A 21,048-nucleotide genomic window follows, 5' to 3' on the forward strand; every position below is an offset into this window, starting at 1 on the left:
ACAAAAATCAGTTGTGCTGCCACTGTTCTACACTGTCTGTGTCTAGGAATTGTCTCCTGGGGAAATACAAATATACATATTATGCAGCGCTCAAACTGGTAATGTTGTATTTATCAATTTTTTTTCTTTGTTAATATTCAGAAGTTTTAATTTTTTGGTGATTTCACAGACATGGTACAGTCCATCTCATTACATCTTGGGTGCAAAAAAAATTCTTTGTTTCCATATGACATCATGTTTTTTTAAACTCGTACAATTTTTCATTTTAATATGCTGTCTGACTTATTTGCATGACTGTGAATTAAGTGCTTTTGCTTGCATGTGTCCACATCTTGTTTTGTATTGCAGGATGAGAGATACCTGTACAAAAGGAAATATTTATACAAGTTTTTTTTAATATCATTCACCGCTCTCAACATTTTTCTGTAGATACTAAAACTGTATAAAAGGTATAAAAATCTTAATTTCCAAAAATCACCATGCCATCTGTATTCATCTTTTTTGTATAAGCACTACATCAGGTAAGAAGCTTACATATACTGCAAAGATTACTTTGCATTTCTCTGCTGAGAGATTAATTTAAAACATTCAGATATGTTGATTATTAAACAGAATTATGTTATCTTCGTCAAACCCTGGTGGAATCTCAGAGTCCAGGGAAGAGGTAGAAATTCTTTGTCAGAGTCGCTCTGTCTTTAGATGGCATTTGTTTGGGGAAGTCCTCAAATCGGCTCATAACCTGTTGAATAGTATAGAAAATCATAGTTATAAGGCTATTTCCAACACCTGGAATTTTACTTCTCGGAACATTGCATTGGCTATTGCTTTAACCTGAAAAAATCTTGAAATATCATTCCTTAGAAGAGCACAAAAAAGTAATAAACACATATTTTCAAGGAAAAACTATTGATCAATGGCTCAAATGAAAATAAATTGAGAACAGAAGATGAAAACAGGACTGTGATCTTGGTCACTTGCCTTCCTAAAAAGTTCTTCAATGTGATCTTCATGAGCATATGTGTTAAATATCTCCACAATGCGCTGGATTAAGACAGTTCCACGAACGACATGTCTGTAAGACTTTGTGTCTTGAGTGGAGAAAAGTAGACAAGGTTAACGCACAACCGGAAACTGCAGTCAGGTTTTTTAAATTAAAACTGAATGCAATATAGAGTTATGGGGTGCTTCTAAACCTGGGGTGCAGGACATTAGGCTGATGAAGTCCTTCTCCTTATGGTCCTCTCTGATGGTATCTTCCTCCATGTCCTTGACTGGATCGGGCACATTGTCACAGACCCACGTAGAGCCAGTCTCATCTGCAAAGACCATTACTTCCTTCATGTACGCTGACAGCACCCTCACTTGTGTTTGCATTTTAAACACAAGTATCGGTAAAACAGTGGTTATTTGAGTTGTTCGCCAAATCTACAGACATGTACGGCACTGGTTCTCAGTTGTGGTCACCGTAAGCACATTACTTCACTAAGGTGGTGCTGTCAATGCCTGGATCAAACACCTAGGGGCTCAAACACACTAACTGAAACCTCAGATTAATGAAATTGCTTTTCAATGGAAAACAGACCTCAAACTTGGAGGAATTCTTACGGAAAAACTGATGTCTCATACAAAATAGACATTTTAATCTGAAAGCTCATGGCTTCACACAGGTACTCATGGTGGAAAAAGCACACCAAGCAGTACAGTGTGGTAAAATGAAAGGTGCCGAGGCGATGCTTTTCCGGAGTCTACTAAGGTCAAAGTGCGACAGGTATTACAATGTGTTTTTACTAGTGTCAGGTTTGTACCTAAACCATCAAAGCAAAGGCATTTCTATGAAAATATAGAAAGGTACAGTTGGGCACTGAGGTGCTGCTCACCTCCTCTGCAGGCCTGGATGATGATGACTTTGGGTTTGCTGCGTAGGCCCACGCAGTTCTTCGTGTTGAGATGGTGGAAGATTCTGTCAATTTTGAAGAGGTCAGCGCTCTCTTCGAATTTGTGGTGGATCCCACAGATGGCATCACGCTTCCCATGGGACATGATCACCACGAAGGTACTGTCAGACTGAGCATGCTCCTCACGCTCAGAGAAGGCCTTCACTTTTTCATCAATCTCCTGTAAACACCACATAGCTGATCCTTATGAGACAGATGGTCTAGGACCACTTTGACAGTGGGTTACAAGGTCATCACTTTGTCTTGTTTTTATGTGCTCACTTCTCTAGTCAAAAAAAGTCAGCAGTTTGTTCCTGCTGGATCTCCAGATTGTCAACATTTTCTAGCCTGTTCAATTCTTGATGAGTTTGGCAAAGCAATGTTATTTGAAGTTAATGAAGGCTCAGAGCTATCCTTTCTTCACATACCTGAGCAGAGAGATTATTATGTTTGACCACCTCATAGTCCAAGTCTTTAAGAAGCTTATTTATGTTCTCCTCATCCCTCTCAGCTCCTCTCCTCTCCATGTTCGGTTGGTCAAATTTTATGTTGTTGATGAGCAGAGCCAACCGCTTACGCCCAGATTTTTCCTTTATCTCGTAAATCTGGCATGTTAAAAAAAAAAAAACAAATTAAAAAAAAGAACAGTAACAAAACTGATGCAGATATTGCACATGCCTGTTTTACTGATCATGCTTAATGGTGAGGAAAAATAAACCAGGTTGACACATAAGCTCTGGAAGTGGAAGCAGTGAGGATTCTCTTAAAGAAATTTCTACTAATGACAGTAAAACTGTTTATAAGCCAAAAAATACTTATAGAACAGGTAAGAGTTCATTAATCTTACTTTGTTTGGTTAGTCAAACACTTTTGGCACTACTAGTCAAAACTTTGAGTACACATCTACAAAAGTAGTTTTTTTTTCTTCATGAGAGGTTTGGTTAACAAGTTTGAGCAATAACACATTTTTCCAGCCATTCTGCAGCAATGAGATATTGGACACTTTAGGCTGTATTGCTTTCACTCTTCTGTCCCGCTAAACCCTTACAATATCGCCCAGATTGCCTAGGTGTACCCAAAGGTTTCACTAGTACTGTGGCCCCCCAAACACTTCTCTCAAAGGATGAAAGGTTTCCTCAGATGTTGCTTGTTTGATGAGTGAATATATGTTCTGCAGTGGCACTTTCTTTGAGCAGTCCATACCGAATTGCCATGCCTCTGGAGTATTTCCCTCTTAAATGCTTCCGTACTGCGAATGAGTACGGGGGAGATGGCTTTTTCCCCTTCAGATGTTCCTTGGGCAGCTGCAGCTGCACAGCACACAAGAATGACACGTTCCAGTTGCGAACCGCATATCATACCGCAGGAATGGCTAATCTTAGGATATCAGACATTGCGTAGCAGCAGAGTTTATAGCGAACACTGGATACGAAGGCAGTATTGAGGGAAAATACCGCACGCGCTGGCAGTGGCATCAGAGGCAAGGCCCAGCTCAGCACACAAGGTGGGATCCTGCTCTCTCAGTACCGCGATGAACTTCTCGCTGGCCGCGGCGCCCTTCTTCCGCACCATGTCTATGAGGCACCGCGCCCTGTCGGCCCTCTGGCAGTTCTCCTCCTTCACTTGCTCCACCTCGCCATCGTTGAGAACGGAGCACTGGAGAAGGGCGTCCAGCAGCTGTTCAATGACGGCCTTATTCACGGCCTTTACAAAAGAAGTTCGCACCTTCTGCAGCCGATCTGGCGAAAGCACAGGAGAACGAAGATAAGGGTAGCGCTCATGTTTGTTCAGCTCACTTGACAGTGTGAGTGTTAAGAGTGAAATGCAGAGAGTTATAGACTAGAGAGAGTGGGAGCAGTGGCCAGATTCAGGCACAGCACTTCTCAGGAGGACAAGTGGTGTAGGACCATGTACAGCATCACTGGGGCACCGATGTCACTAAATGTAAGAGCAGGTAGCGAGTAGGAAACATGAACTCTTTCCATTTGCTATTTTCACAGCACTGAACACTTCAGTCTCTCGTCTCGGGGAGAGCGGGGGTCCGACCTGTGTACCATGTTTAGAGCGCATGTTACCACGCGTGGAAATCAATGAATAGTGGAATGAGTGCGTAAGGCAGCGGGGCAGGTTCGCTCCACGCGTGTCCTTTAGGAAGCCCCGCAAAACAGGGAGCGCGCGCGCACACACCCTGCACGTTTTCGCAGTTCCTGCCCTTTTCGAGGAAATCGAAAGTGTGTTTGAACTTTTCTTTTACTTTTTATTTTTGAGCTACAGTGAGTTACAAATAAAAAAAACACACAAGGACAAAAACGTAAAAGCGCTGTGTCACAGCGTGAGAAGGAAGCGCGCTCTATAAATAAAAAAAAAAAAAAAAAAAAACTGAATTGAACTTTTATCTTTGCCCATCGCATCGGTCCAGAGCTGAGCAGAAACAAACCAGTTTTTTTTTTTTTTCCTCACGGATCAGAATTGATCACCAACACACCAAGGGTTTCTGGCTCCACACAATCATCATGTCTTACTCGACAGGAACAAATCTCTCCATTCATCATTTCCGCTAATAAAAATCTTCATTCAATAAATAAATTATTCGCAATAACTGCCATACAAACAATAAAATTTCAAATAACCAATAACATTCATGCAAAACTGCTCCGCAGTGGGACCTCTTCGTCTAAGATTTCTGCACGTTCGTTGCACGATCACGGTGGAGCTGCTTTAAAGCGAACAAAATAAAATTTAAAAAAGTCAGGACTGGATAGAGAAATATAATCAATAGCAGCCAGTGGAATTATACAGAGGTACTGGGGGAGACGTTAGGCTCCGTCCCTCCGCTGCTCCTGCGAACACAACTCATACGTCACGATTTGTGCATAAAAAGGCGTTTGGCGCGAACGCGTCGCTCTCCTCACCCGCCATTAGTCCGCCGCTCTTGTGTTCGCGCAGTGCTGTTGCAGCTCTCAGCTCGGACCCTCCTTTCTGCTCCGTCAATTCTCCCTGCTATAAACGTTGAAAACGTCGTGTCACGTATAGTTCAATGTGGGACTGGCTCCGGCTTTCCAGTAAGGACCTCCTTCCTCACAACAAAGAGGAAGTCGTGTGAAAAAGAATACCGTACAGAAAGTAAAGCGCCACTAATTGTCATAAGCAAGGCGCAAAACTGCACAGGGGGAGGACTTTTGGTTGGGGTGGTGGGCAGATTGGCGTTTTGGTGAATTTAAACGCGCGAATTGGAAGTAACTCTGCATTATGCGCGCATATTTGGTATAACACAGCAGGTATTGTGGGGAGGGACGTGTCCTTTCACTGTCCGTGACCTTGCAACGCGGTAAAACTGAATTTGGACTTATGAACAAATCAAGTTACAGACCTCCAGTCCTAACTATGTTTGTAAGCTAAAGAAAAAGGGCCAATGAATATGTATAAACTCAAGGCAGCGATCCTAATTTGCACACATAACTGCAAAGAAAGTTTTTGTATGAGGACATGTGCATCTAAAACCATAGATGTGAGCGTGAGTATATTTCAACAGATAATGACATAATTATGAAAATAATGAAAGTGGTAGTTATAAAAATTCCCAACTTTCAAAACTGTTCACCACGAAGTGCTTTGCAGCTCCTCGCGCGGCCACAAGGGGGCAGTGTGGGCTAATCTGTAAACGGACATGCGTGGTTCGTAATGACACGTTAGTTGCTCTGTCTGGAAGGGGGGGGGGACAACGCGGGGAGTTCTTGTGTTCGTTACGCTGAGGACACCAAGTCATAGACAGCACGCGCCATGCTCGTGCGTTGCTACAAAGACGACAGAGAGCGGTGAGGAGCAGTGCAATGTTGGGGCAGAGCTGAAGTCCGCACTCGTCTGCAGATTTGTTTTCATCATCATCATCATCATCATCATCATCACCACCCTGTGCCGGGTGGGGGCTCATCCGATCCGTCACCGGGGCCGTTTTCCAGCGGGTCCCGGCCGCAGGTAACCCATCCGGGTGTGTGCGCGCATGCATGCAGCAGAATGGGACTCGCGACCCGTCGTCGCATGGGGATCGAACGTTCCCTGTCGCCGGCGCGCGCCCCCCGGAGGAGAAGCGCGCGCTCCCGCTCCAAGTCCAAGTCCCCGAACTCGCGATGGAACCCGGAGCCGCGGTCCCGCTGTCAGCCAAAGAGGATCCCGACACACGGGGCGACGCCACGGCGGACAGGAGGCAGGAGGTGAGTGGGGGCGGGGTGTGTGGGCTGTCGGGTCAGGCAGATTACACTGTATTTTACCTTATTACACAGACACCGACACCGAAGGGCTGCGCTTCCGCCCACCTGACCGGTCACGTCGTTCCGCGTGTTGTGTGTCTGTCGTCATATGGACAATGAGAGCAGTAGTGACGTAATGAGTCATGGATGGACTCAGTGAAGAGAGTGTGTGTGTGTTTGTCACACTCCCAGGGGCACTGGTGACAATCTGTGCTGCAGGTTGACATGGTTCCAGTGCAGGAGTACGTCTCACAACCGAGTTCTGTCTTGCTTGCCTCCGGCACACTGGGAAAGCAATAATACAAACTAGGCAATAAACACGCAGACAGGATGCCAATAAACAATATATCAGTATGACACTGAAACACTGAATGCAACATCAAGACAATATCTAAATATGTACAGAAGCAGGGATCAGGTGGAGCGTTTTTGTGCTGCTGTCTGTGCACAAATGACGTACTTGCCTTCACAAGGCTGTAGGTTCAATATTGCCATTCTTGCGAAAGGAATAAATCTACTTTAAGTGGGTTAAAACAAATACGTAAAGGTTGCTGGTAGTTTACGGCAGCGATGGCCTTGTCCCGTGCGGTAAGTGGTGTCCTGTGCAGTTTCCAGAGGTCATCTCCTTGAACGTAGGAGGGACTCACTTCACCACATGTCTCTCCACCCTGCGGCGCTTTGAAGACACCATGCTGGCCGCCATGTTCAGCGGTCGCCACTACCTTCCCCTCGACGCTGAGGGACGCTTCTTCATCGACAGAGACGGAACGTATTTTGGGTGAGTTTCCTTCTCGCGAGCGGCAACAGGTTGATCGGCTGGTTATAATTATTAACTGATCAATGATAACGGTAACAAAAGATGTCTGGCGAACAGCTGGGTTCATATTTTGGCCTAGTGAGTCTCGCAGATGATTCTTAGTGTCCTTTTGAATGTACCCTCGCTGCTCACGAATGAGACTGCACTTGTTTTTTTTTTTTTTTTTTTTTTTTTTCTCCAAAGAAACTCCTTTTCTACCCTTAAGTCACTTTACCCTCAAGCCATAGCCGATAAGAGCTTGTCCTTCAGTTTATCTACTGGTTAGGTTCTGTAAACCCTTAGACTATATTTATTAATTTAGGTGAAGCTACTCTCCAAATTGGCTTTAAGATACCTGTTTACCCATTTATACAGCTGCTTAATTTTACTGCAGCAATTTCGAGTAAATAACCTTACTCAAGGGTACTACAGCAGTAGGCAAAATTCAGTCCCAAAGACAACAGCTCTAACCGTGACGCTATCAGCTGCTCCTCACAGCAGATACAGCTGCAGTAGAGGCACACTCTAAAACTTTTTAATTTTCATTAACTTCAAGCTACATCACAATTAAATCTGGTTTAAAAAATGACCAAAAATAAGTGTACAGTATTTATTCAGTCCTGATTGATGAGTGATTCATTGCATAAGCATGTGCAACATTTGTCATCTTCCTGCTTCATTTAACTCATAATAGATAATGTTATTTATCTGCTTTGATTGCCATGGTAACATTATGCCTCCTCTTATTGGCAGAAGTAGCAAAACAAATGCTTATGAAACACTAGAAGGAAGCTGAATTAAGGGAGACCAGTAGTTTGTGTCTGCATAGTCTTTACTGACATTTATCAATTCAGTGGACAAACACAGGCTGCGTTCTACTACAGGCAGAAATTTTAGAAAACAGACAAGTGTGGAAGAGTAATCAGTGTTAAAATAATGTTTACATTTACTGTATATGACACTTTTCTCCAAAGCAACTTGCAATGTTAATCTACATACAGTTATTTACCACTTTATACAGCTGGGTAATTTTACTGGAGAAATTAAGGCTAAGTCCCTGGCTCAAGGAAACTTCAGCTAGGATTTGAACTTGCAACCTTTGCTTCTAAAGGCAGCAGCTCTAACCACTACACTACTATCTGCCCATGTTCAATTAAAATTTGTAACTTGATTATTTTTAACTTTGGAGGTAAGTGTGATTTCTCTTTTCTTCTAAGACACAGCCCATAAAAATACCCTTGTAGCAATAACATATAAACGGTACAGTTTACTTAAGAGTAAAATGATATAATGATTGCAATAAATTCTCTGATATAATCCCACTTATATTATGTGATGTGTTTGTGTCCAAAACCAGTGAGAGTAGCTACATCATAATAGACAACGGAAATGGACCGACGTGTGTCTACATGTTTGTCTGGATTACAGGGACATCCTGAATTTCCTGCGGTCAGGTGAGCTGCCACAAAGGGACCGCGTGCTGGCAGTGTACAGAGAGGCCCAGTACTATGCTATTGGACCCCTGCTGGATAGTCTGGAGGAAACGCAGCCACTCACGGGGGAGAAGGTACGCCAGGCCTTCCTTGGCTTGCTGCCCTACTATAAAGGTGAGGGTCATAGAGGCTTGGCAGAGGTTTCAGGAATGGGTCTAGAAATGAGGAAGGTTGCTGCTGCTGTTCCATTGAATGGTGCTAGTTCTGAATTCTTAAAGTGAACATCCAGTTTCCAGACTTTGGACTAACTGTACAATTGCAGATAAAAGCATTTTGTGATAAACAAAACTCTCAATGTAATAATGTAGTGAACCTGTCACATGGCTTCCTTAAAGGTATTTCTGTTCACCTGAATTCCTACTACTAACATGTTGCCCACATATGACAGACAAGACCGTTAGCTCCATTATTAAGGGCATGCTGACCTGGCTTACTGATAATCCCCCGGCCATCCCCTGCTTTTGTCCGCCAGAGAACCTGAAGCGCATCATGGAGATTGCCAAGCTGCGGGCGATGCACAGGAAGGCGCGCTTCGCCAAGCTGAAGATTTGCGTCTACAAGGAGGACGCGCCAGTCACGCCATACGAGCGGCCGCTCTTTGGTACCCTGCACCTGGATCGTTCGGAGGGCGAAGCCAAGCTCTTCAAACACCAGTGCGAGGTGGACGTGTCCTTTGGGCCTTGGGAGGGTGTGGCGGATGTCTATGATCTGCTGCACTGCATTGTGAGTGACCTTGCGGAGCGTGGCGTCGCCGCCGAGCAGCAATGCATCGGTGTATGCGACAAGCACCTGATCAGCCACTACTACTGTAAGAGGCCCATCTACGAGTTCAAAATCACGTGGTGGTGAGCAAGAGAGGCTGATTTCGCTAAGCCCTTCCTCGAGGTGCCCTGAACTACTATCCGTGTGGCCCACAGCTGAGTGGAATTAGGTGGCTTTGTTTTTTTTTTTTTTTTGCAGTAAACTAATTGTTTTTTTTTTTTGATACAACAGTTGTTGAAGGCAAGGCGACTGAACGTATCTTCTGGAAAATCTCATAATGTTTATACAGAAATATTTATGCTCAGTGATGATGTCATTATTTATATTAATATCTGGCCGCTCTTGGAAAGTCATTGTTTATTGCTTAGCAGTTTGACTGTAAAGGTTTTTTAGGACATGCTTGTGCTGAAGTTTTGAGGCAGTGTTACGTGCGCGCGACGTGGTTGCGTAACGATCTTGTTTTTCTAAGACAACTGGATATTATTTAGCAACCAGTACAAAGATTGTATGTTTAAAAGACAAAAATTTTATACAGAATTTTTGCTCATGTATCTTGTATGCATCTTAAGTACTTGGGTATTTTCATTACTTAATCTGCATAACACATCCTGTATAACCCTGAATTACAAGTGTATTTTCATTTTTTAATACGTTTACTTTTGAAGCACACATATTTTGTATCAGTGAAGTATTGTCCTTTCAATGTGCTTTTATAACTGTGCATAAAGGCTTTATTTCCTTATCTCAGCAGGCAAAGGAATACCATAGTGTACAATAAAATGTGCAAAAAGAAATGATACATTAATCATCCATCCGTTCCCAGTAATTGCTTATCCAGTTCAGGATTCGGCGGCTGCCAGGAAAGGCTGAACTCCAAACCTGTGGATGAGCACAAGGCACCCTGGATGGGACCCCACTCCATTGATTGCCCTGTAATGGACACACACACAGTTACACACCAATGGGCAATTTTAGATTCATCAGTTCACTTGAAGATCTTTAGCGGAAACACCTCAAAAACACACACGCATTTTTAGAACCACTTGTCCCATACGGGGTCGCGGGGAACCGGAGCCTACCCGGCCACACAGGGCATAAGGCCAGAGGGGGAGGGGGCACACCCAGGACGGGACGCCAGTCCACCACAAGACACCCAAAGCGGGACTCGAACCCCAGACCCACTGGAGAGCAGGACTGTGGTCCAACCCACTGCGCCACTGTACCCCCTAGGCGCACCTCAAAAACAGTGGGAGAAAATGGAGAGACCACACAGGAAGAGGAGGGTACCAGCACTGTAACACCCTGCTGCCAATAGTATTATTACAGTGATTTAAAGAAAATCAGCACATTAGGTATTTTATACCTATCTGCATAGAGGTAGACTTTTATTTGCTAAGGAATTAACAAGCATGTGCTATCCTTGGTTCAAATCCTCCTTTTTTGGTGTAATATACTCATTGTATTTTTTTTTCTGAGATGCATTTCGCTTTCTAGAAAAGCGTGTTTCATGAATAAACGTAAATATAATGCTCCTGCTGTTGTACTGCTAAGCCTAAGGTATTACCGAATAGTTGGAAGCCTTCTGAGTAAGATAACCCTGCTATTATAATAATGGGTAAATACTTCAACTGTGTGTAGCTTGGCATCATATAAACTTAGAATTGTATGTCGCGTTGGCCAACACTCAGCCCTCAGGCTCACCCACACACATACATTCTAATATTTTTTAACGAATAGCTAAACATGGCCGTATAAGCACAGCTGGACTTATTTTGTGGCAGCAGTTAAACGTGTGGTTCCATGACGTCCGAAGCGCTGCGGGATGACGTAGCTCAGTCAGTAGGAGGGGGCTGGCGCTCTGGCGCTCTGGGCTGACATGTTGCGATCGGACCAGGTAGAAACCGGTAAAGACGCGCAGGCGCAGTCGGACTGACCTGAGGAGGAGGCGAAAGGGACGGGGTCGTCGCAGCGACCGCGGAAATACCGCCACAGACGGAGCGGAGGTGGGCGTTCAGGACGGAATCGAAAAGCGGAAGAAGAGAGTCGGGGTTTTTGCATCTCTTGACTCGAATGTTTGGTTTAAAACTGTGTGTGTGTGTGTGTGGAAGAAGTTGTAACAAACGACTAGCAGGCGAGCAACCAACAACGAACGAGTCGACTTTCTTGTAGGAGACGGAGTTTGAGGGCGGGCGCCGTGTGTGACGCTGAAGAACAGTGAGCGTCGCTTCTGCGAGGTGCGCGACGCTGTGCGTCCGTCCGTCCGCCCGCACACTCACACTCACAGCGTCTCTCGAACGGAACGGATACTTCCTACTCAGTGTCAGTTAAAGTGAAAAGTCAGAACTTGTGCCAGTGCTTCGGTAGTCAGTCACTCGTGGGCGTGTTCGGACTTCATGATGACGTAGTAGAAGACAGTTCGAGCAAAAACGCTGAATTCATACTTTTGAACCGTGTTTGAGGGGTCAGTACTGAAAACTGCTTGTGTAACGTACTACATGATGTATATGTTGATGAATATGTAATCATGTATTGTATATATCCATAATGTATGTCAGAAGAGACTGGCGGGGGTGTACAGAGTAAGCGATGTGTACCGCGAGTAACACGTCCGCTGGAAGCAGTACGGAGTGAGTCTGTCTGTCTGTGTCAGTCAGTGTCAGTCAGTCAGTGTGCTGCGGGTTTTCTTGCAGCAGTTTGCTCTCTAATGTTTAAACATATGCACCCTTACCAGCAGTGTGTGTGTGGACATTTGGATCTTTTTCGCGCTCTGTCTGTGTGTGGCGTAGCCACGTGCAGTCACACACTGACTGGGCATCTTCCTTGAATAAATGCCACAGGACGTGTCATGGCATGTTTTCTCATTCTCAGTCTGAGAATTGACAAAGAACAGGGTCTTTTATTCAGATAACAGATTTGCTACATGCTTAGAGTTGGTACCTTGCCCTCATTCCTTGAGAATCACGCACACACAGTCTAAAACCGCTGGTCCCGAGCGGGGTTGCGGTGAACCGGAGCCCGACCCAGCAACACAGGGCGCAAGGCTGGAGGGGGAGGGGACACACCCAGGACAGGATACCAGTCCAGTGCAAGGCGTCCGAAACAGGACTCGAACCCCGGACCCACCGGAGAGCACAACCTGGCCAAACCTGCTGCGTCACCACCACCCCCCCCCCCCCATGTCCTTGAGAATCTGTGCAGTGAATTCCATTCTCTCTATGCCGACTCATTAATTAATCTCACGCTTTTGTCCAGCTAACAGAGAGTAGCAGACTGAGTGCTGTTGTTACCGTCCATTGTGGTAAGCTCCGGTAGAGAAGACTGAGAAGGGCTCCACTTGTTTCAGCTCGTGCAGGAATGCAACATAGCAGCATTAAGGCTAAGTTTGTGCATAAGGATTTGTTTGTTTGTAACTGTTCCTTCTCGCCAACCCTGACGTTCAGTTTGCAGGTGTCTCCTGGGAAGCCTTGCGCATTTGTTAGCAGATTATTGCTGGAGTAGATCTGTGGCTGTTTTAAAGCAAGTGGAGGCATGCGATGTTCTCTGAATTCACCAATCGTACTGCACTTTCATTGGCTCTTTTCAAAATATATCTCATCTAGTTTGTTCCCAGAAATCAGATTAGTTTTTATTGTTTTATTTTTGAGTGACAAAACAAAAAATGTTTAATTTCTTTGAATTCATAAACCTCAGTTAATTTTTCTTGTTTGCTTTTCGATGTTTTTAATTGCCTTCACTTAATGTGTTTACTGTTGACCCTCAACACAGATATGAGTCAAAAGGCACGTAGAGGGATCCACGTGGACCAGTCAGACCTACTGTGCAAAAAAGGATGCGGTTACTATGGCAACGCTTCCTGGAAGGGCTACTGCTCAAAGTGCTGGAGAGAGGAGTACCAGCATTCGCGGCAGAAGCAGATCCAGGAGGACAGGGAGCTAGCAGAGAGGTGAGGAGAGAGAGGCTCACAGGTCAGGCATCCAGCATGCCATAACATTTTCATTTATTGATTTAGCAGATGCTTTTCTTCAACGGGACATAAATGAATACTATGTGGTATTTAAATGATGCCTTTGTCATCCAAGGTGATATATGATGCTAGATACACTACAGTAGAATCACTCATTTGTACTCTAGAGAATTGTAACCCACTTTCACCCACATACACACTCACAAACTATGAGCAGTTTGAAGTCACTAATCTACATTAAATACATGTCCATGGACTGTGCTGGGGGGTCCAGAGCATCAGTAGGAAAGTCATACAAATGCAGGGATGACATGTGAACTCCACACAGACTGATTGGGGATCGAACCCACATCCTCTCCCAATTCCTGTGAGACACCAGTGCTACTGGGTGCATCACCCTGGTGCCAACTGCCAAAGTGCTGAATGTCAGCATTGTAGCTGAAGTTTCGACTCAACCCAGAGCTTATTTTGTGCATCTGTCTGTCTCCAACACACTGGAATAAAATTAATCTCGAAGGGGACTGGTTACCTCTGGCAGCACTATGGGATTTTAACGGTGGAGATGTGGTGTAGTTAGGGGTAGCAGGAGCTGGACATTGAATAAATGAATTCTTCACTGTTCGCAGATTGCAGAAGGAGGAAGAGGCTGCTTTGCGAGGGGCACAAAGCCAGCCCTCTCTCGCACACTTCTCCAAGTTTGAGGAGAAAAAGAGTAACGTGACGACCCGCAAGGTGATCGCTGTGAAGAAGTTCTTCAGTCCCTCGTCTCATGCTTCAACCAAGAAAGGTACAGAGCAGGCTTTGTTTATCCATGCTTCCCATTTCTGCTTTTTTTTTTTTTTTGTACTTCATTTCTTCTTCCCTCCCCTTATACTTCTCTAGTTTTCCTGGCCCTGATCCCAGGTTTGACTCACTTAGGAAAATCCAGATTGGCTTGTTCAATGAGTCACACAACTGTTTTCCCCGTTGTGGTCCCATGATGTGCCCCTGTTTCATTCTTTTCATTCGTGTCTTTTTTTTTTTTTTTTTTTTTGTGCATGAAAATGAACTGTTGTGGTTATTTAAAAAATCTGTTTCAAACATATAAGGCAACTTGTTTAGCTTTCTAGAGTTCCATGATAAAGGTATGTTTAGAAATCTTTACGCTGGCTCCTCAACTTAAACACAGTTGGGGCCAGAAGTCAGCAACTCAATTTGTTGTTGACATCAAAGCCACTAAGTCACAATCAAAATAAGCTACATGTATAAACCTCTCCATTTATTCATTGATTAGGTTCTATGTACAACTCAGAAAAAGTGATTAAGAAAAATGACATTTAAGACATTTGTTAGTTTAGCTGATGCTTTTCTCCAAAGTGACTTACAATGTTAAGGTTACAGTTATAACAAATTTACAATTATTTACCCATTGATACAACTGGGTAATTTTACTGGAGCAATTTGGCATAAGTACCTTGGTCAAGGGCACTACAGCCAGAGGTAGGTATTGAAGCTGTGACCTTTGAATCCAAAGGCAGTAGCTCTAACCACTATACTACCAGCTGTCCCTGATTTTATTTATTTTATTATTATTATTTTTTTTTTTTTTTTTTTTTTTAAACTATTGCTGCAATTTAGGGTACACATCTTGCTCAAGGGTACTATGACTGGAGGTAGGACTTGAACCTGTGACCTTTACATCCAAAGGCAGCAGCTGTAGGCGCTACACTATGAGCTGTTTCCCATACTTCCATCTGTCTGTCCAGCCATCATCAATAACCATTTGTCCAGTTTAAGGTCATGATGGATTGGGGTCTATGTCAGAGGTGTGGTGCCTGAGGCAGGGTTCACAGTGTATAGATTCCATTATATCAGTGTAATAATACTTTTGTTTTTTTATGAATGTTAAATTAAAACATTTAAAATGGCTGAAAACAAAAGTACTTTGCCTCCACTTACAATGTGCCTTAAGCAAGCAGACATGTCCTGTAAACACTGTGGAATCAAGTTGAATCAATGTGATCCCATGCTCCTCTTCTGTTTGGGTGTATTTTGCTGCCAAACTCCAGTGGCAGGGGAAGGATGTACTGTACTGCCGACGTTCATTCCTCAACAGACATACAATTTAGAAAAAACGCAACAGTGAAGAAGATAAAATTCTGTGTGAACAAAGTGGAAAATGATCGCATCTTTGAAAATTTGTAACTCGAACATTCCTAACATTTAATGCCTATTTTTCTGGATAGCTAAAATAATGAAAGGATAATTTCTATTAGATAAATATCATTAACACATTACCTAAATCCCAGTAAATGGGTATATTTAATCACAGGTGATGTTTATAGTGTTTACATGCACAAAAGAATAAGTATTTCAACAAATTATCACCTATGAAACAATTTGATCAGTAGAGATTTTTGGTTCTTGACAACTTTAAGATTTTTGATCTTCTGTGGGGAATCTTGTTCGTTCAATTTTGAAGGATCAGCATTGGAGTTCATACATTAATAGTGCAGTGGGCATTTTTTCCGCATCTGTCAGCAGGATATCTTGGTGCTTCTGCTGTGATGAAACATTTTTTTTCTGAGGGAGTCACATGAGAGTGTCATTTCTTTTGGAAAAAAACAGGCCACTTTGGGTCATCTCTAAAGATTGCACTGATCTTTAGTCAGTGTGTGATTATTTTTATCATACCTGAGGAAAAATCATGTGTGCTGGCTCATTTCTACAAAGTTACTGAAAATTTATCCATTGGTATGAGTTCACATAAGCTTACACACACACCTTTAAGTAACTAATGTGTTTTAAGCATTGATTTCACTGTGTTTTGATTGAACTCAGTAGTTTATAGTATGGTATCAGCTGCCACTCTTGGCTTTTCAGGTCCATTGCATATGCCACACAGTGATGTTATTAATATTTTTTTTTTTTTCTTATAGGAAGCCCAGAAGCTAGAACCCCAAGTCCCTCTGTTACCCGAAAAGTCAGTGTTGACACTGACCGTGCATCTAGAGAATTTGTTGAATTTCTCAAAAAACTGCCAAAGCATGGTGCTGAAATCTACAAACAAAGTAAGAGCTTTGCTGAGAGCATGGCTGGCAAAGAGGTTAGTGACAGTACACAGACCATGTTTTCGATTCAAATGGCCCATAAATGTTTATGTATGGCTCCTTCTTCTGTGACCACGCACGTGTATATCTACTGGCCTACTACTAGTGTTTCACATTTGCCCTTTGGCCTGTATGGTTCTTTCTGCATTCCAGATTATGGGCGCAGATGAGTTGACCGAGTGTGTCCAGGACTTCTACCAGAACCTCTCAGATCGGCTGCTGTTCACTTTCAAATGTAGGTCCTGGATTGCCCACAAAAATAATGATGCAGGTGAACTCAGTCAAGGTTGGAAGATCTCACACTTGCTTCAGTTTTAGTGATGTTGTTCACAGTAAGCTTACGTAGTGTATGTGCTCTTCTATTAACCTTCTTTAGACAGTGGCAGTGAGTTGCACTCTAGTTGTGCAGTCATGTCAATCTCCACATCCCTGTCTGCACAGGGTCTGCAGAAGTTGTGGAGCAAGTCATGGATCAGGTTGAGAAGTATATAATGACACGCCTTTACAAGTACACATTCTGCCCCGAGACCACTGATGATGAAAAACGAGACTTGGCGATCCAGGCGCGGATAAGGTGAGTCCATGTGGACATGTGCTGTAATGTATTTTTCGGTGATTACAGGATCCAGCACACTGGGTAAAACTCAAAATGTGTGTGTCAAAGTATTGGGGTTTCTGTGCAGTTCAAGGATGTATGAGGAGACTCAGATCTCTTCTGTACAGCAGATGTCTGCAGTCACCAATGTGTCTGTAACATATGTTATACAGAAAGGTTCTCCATTATTGTCATGTCTGTATTCATAATTATGTTGCATTGCTCTGGGTTCCTTTATGTCCCTGACTCTGAACATCTTTCTGTTGCAGGGCCTTACACTGGGTCACAGTTCAGATGCTGTGCGTCCCTGTGGATGAGGCGATCCCTACTGTTTCAGAAAATGTAGATCATGCCATTACAGGTAGAGAAAGATCCTAAGTTGCTCCACTGTGAGCTGTGGATGGATGATGTACAACATATGGATTTCCCAACCAAAACTTTTATTTAGGTCTCATCTCTTACCCTGCTGTGATGCTTATGGGACTTCCTTTTTTTAAACATTTCACTTGTGACATGCAATTCAAAACAAGCAAGTTTAGTTAAGTTACAACTAAGGTTGTGCCTTGACAGAGATCATCAAAGTGGACTCCAGGCGTGTGCCACGGGACAAGCTAGCATGCATCACCCGCTGCAGCAAGCGCATCTTCAGAGCTATCAAGTTGACCAAGCAGGAACCAGCCTCCGCTGACGATTTCCTGCCCGCTCTCATCTATGTGGTACTGAAGGCCCACCCACCCCGGCTACACTCCAACATCCAGTACATCACACGCTTCTGCAACCCCAGCCGCCTGATGACCGGGGAAGATGGATACTACTTCACCAACCTGGTAAGAGGACTCTGTGGAAAAAGATGGGATGCAAACACACAGCCAGAAGACAATTGCACTCATCATTATGAACAGATACACACACAAAAAATATTGCACACTTTAATCCTAACAGTTATACAATAGGATAACTATTGTATATACAAACTAGCAGCTCTCTGAATCTGAAGTCACTGACTTCCTGATATTGCGCAGAGCCACCACCTGCTCGCTTGATCCGATCCCATCATCACTCCTTCAGAACATTTCCTCGCAACTCTCCTCCTTCATCTCTTCTATCATCAACTCCTCACTCTCCTCTGGCTGTTTCCCAGCTGCCTTCAAAACTGCTCTAATTTCACCTCTGTTCAAAAAAGAAAACAAATCCTCCCTGGACCCCAATCTGGTTGAAAATTACAGACCGGTCTCTCTCCTCTCCTTCCTGTCCAAAATCCTTGAGCGGGCAGCCTGTGATCAACTGTCTGATTTCCTCACCCAGAACCATCTCCTTGATGGTTATCAGTCTGGTTTCAAAGTTGGTCACTCCATTGAGACCGCCCTTCTGGCGGTATCTGACGCTCTCCAAGCTGCTAGAGCTGCCTCCCTCTCCTCGGTCCTCATCCTCCTCGATCTATCTGCAGCATTCGACACTGTAAATCACCGGATTCTACTCTCCTCTCTTAACCAGATTGGGATCAAAGGTGCGGCACCAAGGTGGTTTGAGTCCTACCTCTCTGACAGATCCTATCAAGTGGTCTGGTGGAGCTCTCGTTCTTCTGCCTCTCTCAACTGGTGTTCCGCAGGGCTCGGTATTGGGTCCTCCTCTTTTCTCCATCTACACCTCCTCTCTTGGTCCGGTCATAGCCTCCCATGGATTCAAATACCACTGCTATGCTGATGATACCCAGCTCTTCCTCTCCTTTACACCTGGTGCGTCAGACATCTCTGCACGCATTGCTGCCTGCCTGTCGGACAGCTCTTCATGGATGTATGATCACCACCTCCAACTCACCCTCTCCAAAACAGAGATTCTTTACCTCCCAGCTGGCCTGTCCCCCTGTCATGACCTCTCGATCAAACTTGACAACTCACTCATTTCACCTAGGTCCTTTGCTAGGAGTCTGGGAGTAACAATTGATGCGAGTCTGTCATTCTTTCAACATATCGAAGCCACAACCCGGTCCTGCAGATACATCCTGCATAATATTCGTAGGATCCGTCCCTACCTCACTACTGACTCCGCCCAACTACTTGTCTGGGCCATGGTGACTTCCCGTCTGAACTACTGCAACTCTCTTCTGTCTGGCCTTCCTGCTAATGCCATCAAACCTCTGCAGCTTCTACAGAATGCTGCTACACGACTTGTTTGATTTGCCAAAGTGCTCCCATGTATCTCCTCTACTCATCTCTCTGCACTGGCTTCCTATAGCTGCCCATATTAAATTCAAAACCCTGGTTACTGTGTACAAATGCATTAATAGAACTGCTCCTGGCTATTTACAGGACTTGATCAACCAGTACACCCCAGCCAGGCCCTTTTGCTCATCTACTTCTGCTCGCTTGGTGGTCCCATCACACGAAAGGCAAAGCTCGGAGGTTCTCGGTTCTGGGTCCGTTGTGGTGGAATAACCTTCCCCTGTCACTCAGAACTACGGAAACTCTTGTCTTTTCAAGTGAATCGGAGCACGTATGCGTGGATACATGCATGTATATGGTGTCTCTCTTCTGCAGTGCTGTGCAGTGACCTTCATCGAGAAGCTGGATGCCCAGTCTCTCAACCTGAGCTCAGCGGAGTTTGAGCGCTACATGTCCGGACAGGTGTCCCAGGTGGATCCGAGGAGCAGCCCCGGGCCCAGCCTAGACCTGTTGGCAGTGCTCGGGGCGCGGCAGGAGCAGGTCCTGCAGGGTGCACAGAAGCTGGAGAGGGACCTGATCGACTGGCAGGATGGTGTAGAGCGTGAAGTTAAGCGTATGCTGCAGAAGTACCCCCTGGTGGTGCATCCCGCTGTTTTTGCCATTGACTCAGACAACACAGACAGCGATCTCCTCCCTCCTCCACTTCAGCCTCAGGTCTTTACTCATTAACACCCTAGAAGCCTTTCCCACTTTCTCCTGCTTGTATCGTCCGTACACATATCCAGTTCGTAGCTCCCCAAATGGATGTTTTTTTCATCGTGTTATTGTATTTGTCTACTTTCACATGTTCCTGCATACTTATACGTATTGTATGTAAATGTGTTTTTTTTGTTTGCTTTTTGAAATATATTTACTCACAAATTATATACAAATACCTGCATTACCCTGTCCAGGAACTTCTCTACTCAGGTTTTTCTGAGTTACTGTGGAAAAAGGAGGTTAAAAGTTTTTCGTGCTCGGTTACCAGTGTACACCCCAAACAGTGAGATATATCATTTTGAACCCTTTTTTTTTTTTTTATAAGAAGCAATTACCAAAAGAATAATTCTTACTGATATTTACTATGTATTTGATATTTTACTTCCAGAACAGGGTGTGCAAATGTATTTCTTTGATTTGTATTTATTAGACGGAAATTATGCAGACAAAAATGAGCTTTTCCAGTAGTGTGTACTGAATTCAATTTTTTTAAATTCATACACTTTGGTACATTAGCACATATACATCATCTTCATCAATACTATACAGTACACAGAAAATCTTATTGTGTATGCAATAAAAAATCTAGGGCCATCGTGAATTCCAGCCCCTATTAAGTCCTTGAGATTATCCCTTGAATTTGTAAGCCATCTCGGCACATTTCTCAGTGCTTCGGGTGTGACAGTACTTCAAGGTGTGGAAACTCCAGTGATCCATGATTGTGTTATGCGTTACTGGCAGACCTGCCCGTAAAATGATTCCAGAGATTTTCAATATTGCTCATTCAAGGAGACATTTAAAACAATGCAAGTGGAGGAACTGGTTATTGCAGACTTTGTGCCTCTCTGGTGCTTTTAGGGAACACATTTTAATATTAAGGTGATGTACCTCCCAGGCCCTGCAGATGTGCGCTATGTTCTACCCCTGTGCTGAAAAGAGCAGTTCTTGCATAGTCAGTATTGGCTTCTGTAGCATTTATGTGTCATATAACAGAATTGTTAATTTGTGCCATTGCACATTTTATTATCCCAGTATATAAAGAATGGAATTACCCACAGTAGTGTGGCGTTGCATGTGGTGTGTCGTTTAAGTGAACCTCAAAAGCCGGTCTCAGCCTGTATCTTGCTTTATAATGGTTTCTGAAGAATTGTCTTCCACCTCTGTACCAGCTGTAACCACATGTTCAGCACTCTTTACCATCTTAAGGTACTTCCCCTTTTACTTTAAAACTGCATTTTTCATCTTGT

The 21,048-nt window shown here is 44.0% G+C and overlaps 3 protein-coding genes across 6 annotated transcripts; 2 read left to right on the forward strand and 1 right to left on the reverse strand.

The window, feature by feature from the left end:
* Nucleotides 1–55: 55 nt before the first annotated feature.
* On the reverse strand, nucleotides 56–5,393 carry caspa (caspase a). Of its 2 annotated transcripts, XM_018732589.2 has the most exons (9): nucleotides 4,847–5,393; nucleotides 3,389–3,673; nucleotides 3,138–3,244; nucleotides 2,363–2,539; nucleotides 1,878–2,115; nucleotides 1,194–1,316; nucleotides 979–1,088; nucleotides 635–739; nucleotides 56–360 (listed from the first exon to the last, which is right to left on the reverse strand). In XM_018732589.2, the coding sequence occupies exons 1-8, from the start codon at nucleotides 4,851–4,853 to the stop codon at nucleotides 647–649; spliced, it is 1,140 nt and encodes a 379-aa protein (XP_018588105.1). In that variant the 5' UTR covers nucleotides 4,854–5,393; the 3' UTR covers nucleotides 56–360; nucleotides 635–646. The 2 variants fall into 2 exon arrangements, with proteins under 2 accessions (XP_018588105.1, XP_018588104.1); XM_018732588.2 differs by lacking the exon at nucleotides 56–360 and having other exon boundaries at nucleotides 376–739.
* A 166-nt stretch (nucleotides 5,394–5,559) lies between these two features.
* On the forward strand, nucleotides 5,560–10,284 carry LOC108922436 (BTB/POZ domain-containing protein KCTD7-like). Its single transcript, XM_018732543.2, has 4 exons — nucleotides 5,560–6,145; nucleotides 6,790–6,959; nucleotides 8,406–8,584; nucleotides 8,943–10,284. The coding sequence occupies exons 1-4, from the start codon at nucleotides 5,939–5,941 to the stop codon at nucleotides 9,317–9,319; spliced, it is 933 nt and encodes a 310-aa protein (XP_018588059.2). The 5' UTR covers nucleotides 5,560–5,938; the 3' UTR covers nucleotides 9,320–10,284.
* Nucleotides 10,285–11,105: 821 nt separating this feature from the next.
* On the forward strand, nucleotides 11,106–21,029 carry LOC108922373 (rab5 GDP/GTP exchange factor-like). Of its 3 annotated transcripts, none has more exons than XM_018732475.2 (9): nucleotides 11,106–11,235; nucleotides 12,998–13,175; nucleotides 13,823–13,983; nucleotides 16,115–16,281; nucleotides 16,439–16,520; nucleotides 16,727–16,859; nucleotides 17,150–17,241; nucleotides 17,451–17,707; nucleotides 19,418–21,029. In XM_018732475.2, the coding sequence occupies exons 2-9, from the start codon at nucleotides 13,000–13,002 to the stop codon at nucleotides 19,769–19,771; spliced, it is 1,422 nt and encodes a 473-aa protein (XP_018587991.1). In that variant the 5' UTR covers nucleotides 11,106–11,235; nucleotides 12,998–12,999; the 3' UTR covers nucleotides 19,772–21,029. The 3 variants fall into 3 exon arrangements, with proteins under 3 accessions (XP_018587991.1, XP_018587989.1, XP_018587990.1); XM_018732473.2 differs by lacking the exon at nucleotides 11,106–11,235 and adding an exon at nucleotides 11,325–11,466; XM_018732474.2 differs by lacking the exon at nucleotides 11,106–11,235 and adding an exon at nucleotides 11,325–11,450.
* The last annotated feature ends 19 nt before the right edge of the window (nucleotides 21,030–21,048 follow it).

The sequence above is a fragment of the Scleropages formosus genome, chromosome 10 (assembly GCF_900964775.1).
Source record: "Scleropages formosus chromosome 10, fSclFor1.1, whole genome shotgun sequence".
Lineage (NCBI taxonomy): Eukaryota > Metazoa > Chordata > Actinopteri > Osteoglossiformes > Osteoglossidae > Scleropages > Scleropages formosus.